The sequence below is a fragment of the Lepisosteus oculatus genome, chromosome 3, assembly GCF_040954835.1.
Source record: "Lepisosteus oculatus isolate fLepOcu1 chromosome 3, fLepOcu1.hap2, whole genome shotgun sequence".
NCBI lineage: Eukaryota > Metazoa > Chordata > Actinopteri > Semionotiformes > Lepisosteidae > Lepisosteus > Lepisosteus oculatus.
The window spans coordinates 17,547,701-17,560,666 of NC_090698.1; the positions used below are offsets into that span (position 1 = coordinate 17,547,701).

The 12,966-nt window shown below is 36.0% G+C and overlaps 1 protein-coding gene across 2 annotated transcripts in view; it reads right to left on the reverse strand.

The window, feature by feature from the left end:
- The window catches only part of galt (galactose-1-phosphate uridylyltransferase), a 92,990-nt gene that overhangs the window by 33,766 nt on the left and 46,258 nt on the right, over positions 1 to 12,966 (reverse strand). For both annotated transcript variants that reach the window (XM_069186957.1, XM_006627250.3), the window contains 2 exons: positions 10,857 to 10,989; positions 4,826 to 4,909 (listed from right to left, as the gene is read on the reverse strand). In XM_069186957.1, coding sequence (XP_069043058.1) covers positions 4,826 to 4,909; positions 10,857 to 10,989 — 217 coding nt within the window. The remainder of the gene's footprint in view (positions 1 to 4,825; positions 4,910 to 10,856; positions 10,990 to 12,966) is intronic.

Sequence of the window (12,966 nt, forward strand, 5' to 3'; positions counted from 1 at the left end):
GGCTAGTAAGTCAATGAAGCAGCTGCTCCTATCAAATGAAAATTTTAAACTGTCATTGATTTCTTTTCATGCTGGAAGACCAGGATGATGTTTTTATTGAGATTTCTTTAAAAAAGAAAAGAATAAAGAAGAAAAAACTACAAACCTTAATCACAGCATTTTGTTCCACTTATTACAAAAGCATAAAGTATTATCACCACCAGCCATGTGATATAATTGAAGAATGACTACTGTATTTCAGTCTAGAAATACCTCAGCCTGGCTGCTCCAAAAAACAATTGAAGTGCAGAAATATTTAAAGTATATTTAAATATTTCTGGAAAGAGCATAGAATAATTACCAGAGCAATACAACATACCAAGTTAAAAAAGACAAAAAGACAATAAAAGTATAAATATACATATAAATATAAATATGAAAAATATTATCTAAACTACACTTTCAGAGTCTAATGTCATGCTCAAACAGAGCCACACTTTTTTAGAGGGTCTGTACAACATTGGTACAGGAACCTCTTCTAAATTTTGCTACTGTATTTTCAAAGAATTTTCTTAAAAAACAAAAGAATGAAAGAACACCCAAGTCTAGCTTTTTTTCTGGGCTCTGATTAGTATTTTTTCAGACCTCTCAGCATTTTCGGTAGTAAATTCCCCTCAGGTTGAAATCTTTTCGAAACACATAAAATTTATTTCCATTCCATTAAAGCTATCCAGGTGATTTCTTAATGTTGCTGGCATAAGTATACCGTATACTATAAGAAACAATAAAGCAAACATATTGAGCAATATTCTTGCTCTAGGGTATGAGCGAGACACAGAATATCTTAGTAACAGCTTATTTATTCCTAAATTCATGAAAAACCATTTTGATGTTATGTATTTTTGCTTTATATATTTTTATATTTTTGCATTGTAGACATAGTCAAGTTAGAACAAAAGTACTGTATGTAATGAGCAATTTACTCAAAGCCTTCACTAGTGTTGTCTACTATAATAATAGCTTTGACTGTTATTAATACAACTTAGTGTGGGAGAACAAAAACAAAGCTTGTCATTTAATAAATTCAATTGAAAGCAACCTATACTGTACATGAGCAACTGATATGGAGTGTTTTAGCAGATAATCCATCACATTTACCGATCAAATCTAATTTCCTCATTGTCAGCTGTTGTTTGTTGTCAACATTATTTGTTTCTCTCTATACATTCATGAAGCTAAAAAGCAATGTTTTGTGCTACAAAATGCATATCTTGCATGATTTACTGTTTAAAACATAATGGCTAAAAGCTCAGTAGAGGATTGCCAGAGTATTGTGTTGCTGTAATAAAGGAGGAAAAATATTGACTGAAAAGTGCAGAAAAATGTCTAAAACATTAGCACAACAGTAAAAATACAAATATAATATGTATATATGTATGAAGGAGTTGCTTTATATTTACTGTGCTGTCCACTGCATGTGATGAGGATATTTATTACATACAAGTAAAAGGTTTTTAAGACAACTACTGCTTAATAATGCTACACTAATGCAGTGGCACTGCCCAGTAAATGATGTTATAAAGCAGTATATAATAAAATCATTGAAATGTATATTTTACCTGCCTCACAAAAGGTCACACTTGTATTTGCTTCTTAATCAGCCCAGGCACATTAAACACAATGCACTATTTTCTTTACTAACCCCTTAAAAAAACCAAGCAAAACAGGACTGGTTAAAAAACCTGCATCTAATATAACAAAATCATTGCTACTGAAATGATATGATTGTTGACTTGTACTCCTGAATGGTAGAAACAGGAAAAGACTACTGACTGTAAACCATGACTACAAATGAAAATGCTAGACTGGCAAGTGGATGATATCTGACTTCCAGGAACAAAGCACAGCCCATAAGCATAAGTGTGAAAGTGGACTGGTTGTGAAAACACGTATGGATCACAATGACACAAACTATCAGTTATCAACGCAGAGAAGAAGGAAGTGAGAGAGGAAAGTGGGAGTGCCTTGTGAAGTTTTATTGAATCAAACAGAAACAATATTCTAACCCTGTCTTGTGTCTAATCATCATCCCCACTATAATGGTATAATATAGGAAATGTTACAGCTTGTAAGACTTCAGCTCAGACTCTAAAATGGCATGTGGGTGTTATTTTCTAGCTCAGAGTGCTACCCAGCAATTATTGCTTATTCCAAAGCATAATTTAAAGAGAAATACTGTGTAACTGTGAAAGTCATGAAGCATTTCTTTTGCTTAGGAAAAAGCTCCTGAAAATTCATGAAGAATGTGACTCACAAGCAGCGCAATGTAATCAAAGGAGGTCTGATTTTTAATTGAAGTACAACCCGAATGGTTATAATCTAAAGAGCGGTACGACCTTGAATGTATCACAGTGGCAGCATCTAGAGAACAAATAATACAGTATTTTGCCTTTCAACATCAAGTTATCAATATCAGGCCATTCTTCCAGGAGAACAGCCCCCCAAGAGTCACTTTCCAATTTCCTCCTTCAGTGAGCCAACAATTTTTCCAAGTTTCATTAGGATCCTTAATCAGAAATGTCAATTTTTATTAACTGTACTAGATGGCTTAGTTGGTGAAGTGTACAGATAAATAAAAACATAGGTCCTTCCCGAATTATTTTTAGGAAGTCTATAGTGTCACAGAATATTTTAGTGACATGATGAAAGACAGACATTGATGCCAGATAAAATAGTACTATGAAGCACAGGAATGAGATAAATTGGGCCAGCATGCAAGACGTTTATTTGCACAAAAGCTTGTAAAAGAGCACCTAAACAAAGGTGACAGAGCACAGGCAAGATAGCTTTCAACTCTTTGTTATTGGCTAAACAATTAATAATATTTTACTGAGCAAGGAAGAATACATAAACATTTCTATAAAAATAATCTTTTTTTTGGGGGGGGGGGTTGTATTGATCAATGTTGCAATGGACCCAGATACTCACTTCTAAATGGAATTAATTTGTCAATAAGTGAATGTAAAATATATCGGGCCAAATCATCCCAATCCTCCAAATGAATGGAAATAAAGGCAGCCAATGCTTGTCTTTACATATTTCTAAAAACACTTTAGGCTAAAGTCAATACCGTAAAGGGTTCTACAAAGACCAACGAGTTCATCATGTTTCAGTCTAGCACTAAGGGGCCCATTTCCTAAAAACAAATCCAAGGATGTTTTAAGGACAGTGTAATGGAGCAAAAGTACTCCATCACTGACATACTAGCCTATGAACCACTTTGTGAGAATAAGGTCTGTTGAAAAGGATTCTTAATTAAAAAACATGTCAGGCGAAAGCTAAGTATATAAGGAATTAACAAGGCTGTTCAATTAGAGGAGCAATCTATTTGATTCTTAGACACATTTTTCCTAGGTATCCACTGTAAAGGTACAGTATATGTGGCCTGAGGAAATACACAATCCATTTAATGTGGCCTAGTATTCTGTAAAGTGAGGATTAAATTAACTTCAATCAATTTAGTCTGAGAACTGCCAGGTGGGCTGACTGAGCTGACTGATCAGTGTCACAAGAAACATGAATTACAGTGTCAATGTCTTCTTGCAGAAGTCTCAGTTTAGTCACATCCCACAGACAGTGAAAGAAGGAATCAAGTGGTCATACACTAAAAGGCACTCGCAAAGTCAAACAACAGACAACTTCAGAATCAAGATGCAATAAATAGGACACAGTTGGAAGTGCATTTAAAACTGAAACAGGAAGCAATTCTTAACACAATGGAGTTGTGGAGGTTCTGGAATGAACTGTCCAGCCAAGATGTCAAAGACAATATCCTGACATCTTTCAAGAGGCAGCTGGATGGAAACCTCAGATCAATTAGCTACTAGCAGCCAAACCGAGATAAATGAGCTAGATAGCCTGCTCATTTATAATTGTTCTTATGTTCTTATGCTCCAGACAGAATACAATCACTATATGATGGTGCAGAGCAAAAGATGAACAATAAAGGTCTGAATGAGAGTAATTGTGCAAGGCCTCTTTGGTAGTCATTCATTCTGAAAATGTAATTCATGAAAATATAAATACATCACCATGAATTGAAACTTACCAGTAATCAATATTTTACTAAAGTAATTATGATCCTTTGTAATATTTCCTTGGAACCTTTTTAAAAACATTTTTTACATACTATAAATATCTCATAAAACATTGTAAAGCATTTAAATCTAAGTAAATTGCACAAATTCTAAAAACTATCAAATTTATACAAATATTTTATAATCATGACAAAATCTTTTGACCTTCTGAAGTTGCCAGGAGTTCTTAAGTAACTAAACACTTAAACAATTCTACATATTTTTAAGAACAGTTCAGCAATGAAATCCATTTGTGCTTTCACGGAGAAAGCTATACTATCTCTGCAATTCTAAAAACAAATAGAAGCCTAGCTAGAAATAACCTATTTTTAACACCAGTATACTCAAGTGCTAAACATAAAACATGCCAATCTGAAATTGACACACTGAAAATAAAAAAAAATATCTAACAATAAAAATGGACTTATTGCAGTAGAGGGCATTAAGTCTCACTGAACTGCTACCTTAACCTTAATTAAACTGCATGTGAGTTGAGTTTCAATTAAAGAACTGTGCTCCTCATTTTTACTGGTCTTGTGTCCTCAAGGGTTACTTTAGGACACTTGACTGAGGCATAAAGAGGCACTTTGCATATGCTATTCCCTGCCATTCCATTTTATGAATAAGAATATAGGCTTCTTTATTAGTGCCACTTTGATCTTCCACGCAAACACTTTTCTTGTAATCTTGACACTGCATATGTCTCTTACCATGCCATCCCATTGAGTAGGGGAAAGATATCTCAAACAGATTGTCATATTTAGTCAGGAGCCTTTTCATAATTGAAGCCAGACCTAGGAAGAACAAAAAAATGTATAAAATTAGTTTAGCATCACATCAATCCAGACTAACATAATCTACTTTGATGTTTCCAGAAGGCTTTCATTATCATTGTAAGGCACTTCTCCATCTCTCCTTTTCGACTGTGATGGAAAATAATTGCCCATCTAATCTAACAAAATTAAAATAAGCAACTTCAAGCCAATCTATTTCTGAAAATAAGGTTGCACATTTTTGTCCTGCACCACAACAATTAAATGATTTCACATTTACCGCTGATACCACATGTAACTGAAAATGCCTTTCAAGGACAGCGTATGGTCAAAATGTAAATACTTTGCAATGACAGTTAGGACTGCACCTCCTAAATTCACAGCCAAGAAATACTTACCAACAATCATGCCATAAAACTCAAGATCGCACACACACAAATGTCACAATCCCAGGATTTTTGACACACAACCTAAGTAGATACAGTACACTCCTGAATGTGAAAAGAACACATACAGTACTTGCTCTAGAAACATACTCATGCTGGTGTAAAATGTCCCAGGGTAATATATTGTCTAACTAATGCATACGCACAGTGTAGATGAAGTCAGCTATTCTACCCTGTAGCTCTGCATCCAGTTACTGGTATAGTATATTTAATAATGAATATCCAGGAACCATATGAACCAGGTTTTTTTTGTGTTTCACATTGGTTGAGAATAGCCCACATCTTCTTTAACTACATAAACATTTTATGCATTGAAATAATCCACGCATTTAGAAAGACAGCAACTGGCATAAACATAGGAAGTCCTTCTCAGCTAATAATGATATATTACAGAAGCTATACAGTAGTTTGTTAGTTGACACTATCTAGTGCCCCGTCCCAACAAATTCGGAGTATCACAAATATGTGGCGAGGCTCGATCAATGTATGTGAATCTCACTATGGTCAACAACTAAACCCTGTGCAAAACATAATCCCAGTTCAACGTCTTTCCAGGAAAACCACATAGAGATTCTGTGCCAAGAACAGACTGTGGCTATCCATCTGATGTGTACATAAATTGCCCTCCAGCATAAGGGTTTGACCAGCACAAAAACAATGATTTTGTTTATTAAATATGCATACAGTCTGGAAAGTGGACATGACTAGTAAATAAACTGAATTAAGTCAAAACATGCAAACACTCATATCTGCAATAAACTAAGAAGAGTTATCATTCAGGTACGAGTGCAGTTTAGGAAACATTCTTATGACACTGAATTAATGAGTGATAGCATTAGTGGAATGAAGAGTGTAAATCTTAATGTCTGCAACAGTCTAAATAACCAATTGGCCAGAGTTGATTGTAAATGCAAAGCAATCTCCTAGTCACTTCTTTCAAATTAACATGTTCTTCAATGCTCTAGGCATGAAAAATAGACTTAACCTCAAAACCCGCATTTCCCCAACATGGATTTTAACATTTGAAAAGTACACTCAGTGTTTAAATCACCTTGTTTAACCACTATTTTAACTTATGGAGACTTTAAAATTAAGGCTTTTTTGTTGCTGGCTTTCAATTAAAGGCAACCTTCACATTGAAAGAATTCAAAAGCAAATGACTGAAATGAGAAAGGAATGAGTTCCAGTCTTAAATCATTTAAAGCACTGTACTGTATATGAATGGAAAAAGCACAAAAAGGAAGAAATAAGGGAACTCAAAGAGATGCCTGTTTGGTTTCCAAATTTGGTGGGACATGGAAAGATACACAAAATTTATGTAGTCCAGTCTTTCAGGGGCCAAGACAAACCCAGAGTGTTTAGAAACTTCTCCACTATCCCTAAAGACAACTCCTTCTGAAAGAAAGCTGACAATCTTGTTTGCTTGACAGTGGAATCTGAACCTTTTAAGTGCTGGCACAGGAGCTTCTGTGTATAGCAAAAAGAAATATAAAGACAAACTGTAAGAATGCTGTCTTAACTTCTATATGGGTTTTTAATGACAATGAATCGTACTCCATCTAAGAATAAATGAAGCCAAATACTCTTTTAAAATAAGTAAAAAATACTGGGCCCCTTGGTTGAGGAGGAATGTTCTAACCGGGAAAACACTTTGGTTTTGTGAATATAAGGACCTGAATGCTCAGAACAGGGCCTTGTGGAATTAAAGACTAATATGTGTAGAGGGGAGAGAGTCTAGAAGTCTAGTCTAGAAGCTTCAATAACAACAGCAAAAAGACATCATATATCCATATAAAATGTGTTTTTAAAGACATCAATTCAACCACAGCTTTACAGCCAACCCACACAAAACAAACATTTTAAAGAAAGCAAATAGTAAGCTACAATACTGCAAAAATCCACTACTTTAAATCTGTCACAGTGAAACAAAGAACCTTTTAATAAGCTCTTAGTTTAACACGGCTTCATTTTGATTAATGAATTTTTTTTTTATTGGCCGCAGAGTGTTGTTGCCATTAGCACTCCTGCCTCACAGCTTTTGGGTCCTGGGTTTGAGTTTGCATGTTCGTCCATTGCCTGTGTGCATTTCTCTGCATGCTCTGGTTTCCTCTCACATTCCAGAGACAAGTTATGTTAAGTGGTGTCTTTAAATTAACCCCATATGTGTGTACGTGCCCTGCAGTGGACCGGTGTTATATATAATGTATATGTCACCAATAAAATATTTCAACTGATACACAATATATGAATAAACAGGGCAAGTAGCAACTCAATTCTCTTTGCAATACAAGTGGGATGATGTGTGATAATGTTTGAGGTATTTTTCAATGAATATTTTTATTGTCAGATTGAACTTGGCGAGTCAACTCAGACATAAATTGAACCGCCATTGTAGAGTGATCTCACTAGAAAGCAAATGCTTTGCTAAAAGAGAAATCTGATTGTTTAGCAAATACAGCTTGCAGAATTGCAGTAAATTGGGAAGCCATACTGCTTAATTGCTTTCAAAGAACGTACTGCTCAGAGCTTACTGACAACACTGCTGACAGGAGCTATCCCTGAATGGCCGAGTCTCTAATTTCTCTGACATTTATTTACATTCTGGATTGCAGTTGTCATGGGGAAGACACTGATGACTACAGAGATGAAGGAGCCCAATTCATGAGCTGAATATTTATCTTTTATTTCAGGCATTTTTGATGACCAACACAGCTAGAGCTCATAGATGGGGAGTGGGTCAGTAGAAATTCTAATCGAAAAGATTATGAAAATACATCTAAAATAAAAAGAATTGACTGATATAATTTCAAGTGTAAGGTTAAACTAATACAACCAGGAGATGACGCACAACATTAACTGGATAACTGGAGAAAGTATGATCATTCTGTTTCCTTAGATATAAAAAAATCTTTGTTCTTTTTATTGCAGTTCACTGAAATGACTGAAATACACAGATGTCAGAGCATCAGAGCCTTTGTTTTAGGGATCCATATAAATTTCATACTTTTGTAACTAAGATGTGCATTTGCTCTTGCAATTTCACCACATTTCAGCACAGCAATAACAAAAGAGCCAAGTGCCTAGGTTTCTCATATTTTATTTACATGGAGCTCTACGATAAAAAATTAACTATATTATGCATTACACTGTACATTACTATATTCAGACCATTACCCATGTAGTGGTATTCCTGCAATTCAAACCTTCCCATCATTTGTCTAGTCAGTATGCATACTAGCAAAGGCTTTTTGCTTAGCTGCACAGATTTTCTCATTGCATGCAGTGGACTGGGGTACTGAGGCTATGGGTTTTCTTTATGTTCGCTGATGTCATTACTTTCCCCTTCCTAAACGGGGATTGAAGAACACAAGCCATCTTCCAAATGTCCAGATATTTTTAACCCCTACCCTACCCATGTGGCCAGAGCCCTGAAAACTTTCTTATTCCTAGTTTTTTAAGTGCAGATTGGTTTGGTTCACCTCATCAGTGTTTTCTACTTATCTTCAGCTGTGTTATCCCAGTCCTATCTCAAACGCATCTGCTATCACTTTCATAAGTTGCACCTACTGTTGGTTCTGAAGTGTTAGTTCCTTGTCAGCACAGCTCATCACTAGGCTCTCTGAGAGCCAAGATTCACAGCTTCAACACCACCTTCTTTTCAGAGTAATCACAGTAATACTTCACATTTAAATTGCACTTTTCATCTGAAAGGAACCTGAGAATCTTTATAGAGTGGAGAGGACTCACCTACTGTAGCAGCTTCATACACAACATGTAAGGTAGAAACATGAAGAATTGCTTGACTAGTTAAGCTAGACAGGAAACTTTAAGCAAGCCTGAATTGGAGTTTAGCCAGGACACTGTAGTTACTACCCTTACTCTTTCAAATATTGCCATGGCACCTTTATTGATCACAATAAATCACAACCTCAGTTTATCATGTCGGCATCTACGGCAGCATAGTGTCCCCTTGTCACCTCACCTGAGCATTGGTTTGGAAATTCTAATCCAAAAGAAAGAATAAAATCTGCTGGTCAGCAACTTCATTTTCCTTAGATTTCTCCCCATCCAAATCCCAATAATACCCAGACATTCTTAACTTCTGAGATCTGACAGGATCAGGCTTCATGGCAATGTAGTTAGTCAACCATTCTACACCCTCTACTGTTCTCTAGAGAAAGGATGTGTATCCTAAGGGCAAAACTAAAGCACAGATCACCGAAGTAAGACAATGAGAAAAGAGGACATGAAATTTGCTCCTCGTGCAAAAGATCTCTTTTTAAAAAAAGAAAAGACGTCTTTATAATTTCCAATCAAATAACAGCAAGTTAATTATCAGGAAGGCAGCACCCTGAATCTGTTTCCTGGTAGCTGAGGGATATAAAAGACACTTGCAAAGCTTCACAGTAAACCCTATATTAGAAACATTTATATACAGTACAGTAATTAGTTTAAATTAAAAAAAAATCCTAACTGCAAAAGTGTATATATACTGTAAGATAATTATCTAAAATAAGATCATCTAAGATAATCTGTTTTTAATATCAAGGTTTTAAATACTTTTTTTTTGCGGGGGGGGGGGGGTATAAGATTTTATGAAGAATCCTCACCAACTCCTGAGTACTGTAACCAAGGCTTTGTAACTGTCAGCTTTTAAGTACATCTAGTGGTTTAAACTGAAAATACATACATAAGCTTACATATTCTGCAAGTACCTCATTGATTTTAATCTCAGTATCAACAGACATTTTCTGTATAGGGAAAGACTGAATATGATTTGTAGATATAATAGTGTTATGTATTTCTTCGTCTGCTCAGTTTCAGTTGCACATCAATAAAATATGAATATCGATGTAAACAAAGATAAATCAATGACAGAAGGAGAGGGTTCATGAAATGCAAATCGTTTAAACACTGACATCTATCCAGCTAATATAAAATAAAAAATGTAAAGGGTCTGAAGAAAGGAGGGAAAAAAGAAAAAATAGCATTACTTGTACAGTACTGTTACACACATGGAACTTTTGCCGTATTACTGCAAGTAAGAAAACTAATACACTAATACAAGTATTCAAAATCTTCAAAGACATTGACAATGTTGACACAGTAAACCACGAACCAGGGGACATAAGTGGAAACTTTGGCGTTGTGGTTTACGCCCATACTTTGGCTTCCTTAATGGAAAGAGCTAGGCAAGATTCTTGGATCAAAAAGCTTCTATCTACCAAACCATTTGTAATGTTTCTTATGGTCTTAAGAAAATCCTCAGAAGTTCATACAGTGGGTCTCCAGGCAAGAGGTTGTTAGATTCCCTAGAACTCCAGTTTAATTACTGCAGGCCTGGGCTGGGGCATGAGGGCAGGATAGAAGAAATTGCAAAAGGTAATTATTAAGAAGGTATAAATCCAACTCCCCACACCACTCTCCCCCCGTTCCCCCTGAAAAAAAGCAAGACAATAGCAGGCTCGGGAGAATATAGTACAAGTTTCATTCAGCGATGGCTACAGCTAACTGTTGCTTACTCTCTTGCTCCTTGTCACTCAGGTCGCTCAAGCGCAGCACGTGCCTGCGAGGAAGCAGCAGAGTCTGGAAGGGCCATGTTGCCCAGTAGGGGACGAGCACCAGCCAGTCCTCATTTTCCACCACCAGCCGTTCCTGCCAGTCAGGGGAGGGAAATAAAGAGGAATAAACATGGATTCACCACTGATCTCTCAAATCACAAATCTTGCTTTTAAGCGTTTTCTTCATAAGCAATAGGCATTGCAAATCAGCAATGACAAACCATGAGAGCCAAGCTGTCAGGCTATCTCTGTATACTGTAAAACAGAAATAAATCTACTGTAAGATCTCTAGTCACTTAGTTCAACTGAAACTGTCCGTTCTGCAATACAAGCTTGCAAAGCCATACCATCCTTGCTGTTTAGATGGATGGAGCTGCCTTAATAAAAGTTTTCAGTGTAACAACTTTATACAAGAAAAAAAAAGAAAGATATGTGCCACTAAAAGAATGATTGAAAATGCTTAACCAACACCTTAAGCTTTTTAAACAGTAGCTTTTGAAAAAGAAACAATTGATACAAATAAACATGCTAGGAGAGCGCGTTATCCTCAGAAAACCCTGGATTTGCTTCACCTCAGAAAGCATCTTGCAAACTGTTTGTTGTTAATTCTCGGAAATGTGTTTTTCTTGTTTGTCTCCTCACCACTGACCTCTCGGATCAAAAATGCTGTTTTTGATTTTTTGATTAAGTCTAGTTGAATAAATTTAAGTCGTTTTTCCATTAGCAATACATATATCTTTATGTATTTCAACCAATGCAAGTTTCCTATTTCAAGTCAGAGGAGTTGTCTCTGCTGCTTACATGAGGGCAGCTGTGAAAAGGTAAGAAAGAAAATGGAGCTTTAGCATGAGCATGCAAATGTGCGAGGTTTCCAGAGGCATGTCTCGGAATACAGTACATTAGCCTTCTTTCATCTAGCTGGGCCTGCATGACAAATGCAGAAATTAAGATAATTTTACTTCAGACGAAGGTCAAGTTGCAGGCTCCACATGAATACAAACGATGGTTTATATAACTAAATTACTGGCAATAATTATTTGGTTGATTGTTTCCCCATTTGTTTGCATAATCCATTGTGTTTCTGTGTTCATCCATTCTGTTGATCAATATTGTTTTTGGAAGAAAACAGAGCCTCATGCCCTCAATAAAGCATTGGGACACTGAAGTCAAAATTACTATTTTTCATGTATACTCAAGCAATTTGGATTTGAGATGAAAAGATGAGTATGATACAAAAGTATAGAATGTCACTTTTTTTTTAGCTGTTGTACTGTTTTAGAAATAATAATAGTAATAGCTCAAGTCTTGACTGCATCAAGTCTGTTATCCTTGGACTAAGGAAGGGCACTGTATCTCAAGTATAAATCAGGTCTCAAGCAGTGTGGACACAGTACAGATTTACAGTTTCACACCCTGCCAACATTTTTGAAAGAAGTCAAAGAGTTTGCAGGATGCTCCAAATTTGGAATGTTTATGATGTTATGTTAACATTTGGATAAAAGGAAAAGAGAATTACATTTTACTCTGCAGAGCTGTCTGCCATTACCTTTCCTGTATAGCCTGTCCTTTTAGATCCTCTGCCTCATAACTAATGGTAGGTGTAACATTGGCATATATACAGTGCCTTGCGAAAGTATTCGGCCCCCTTGAACTTTTCAACCTTTTGCCACATTTCAGGCTTCAAACATAAAGATATCATTTTTTTATTTTATGTGAAGAATCACCAACAAGTGGGACACAATTGTGAAGTGAAACGAAATCTATTGGATTTTTGAAACTTTTTTAACTAATAAAAAAATGAAAAGTGGGGCGTGCAAAATTATTCGGCCCCCTTTCGTTAATACTTTGTAGAGCCACCCTTTGCTGCGATTACAGCTGCAAGTCGCTTGGGGTATGTCTCTATCAGTTTTGCACATCAAGAGACTGAAATTCTTGCCCATTCTTCCTTGCAAAACAGCTCGAGCTCAGTGAGGTTGGATGGAGAGCGTTTGTGAACAGCAGTTTTCAGCTCTTTCCACAGATTCTCGATTGGATTCAGGTCTGGACTTTGACTTGGCCATTCAAACACCTG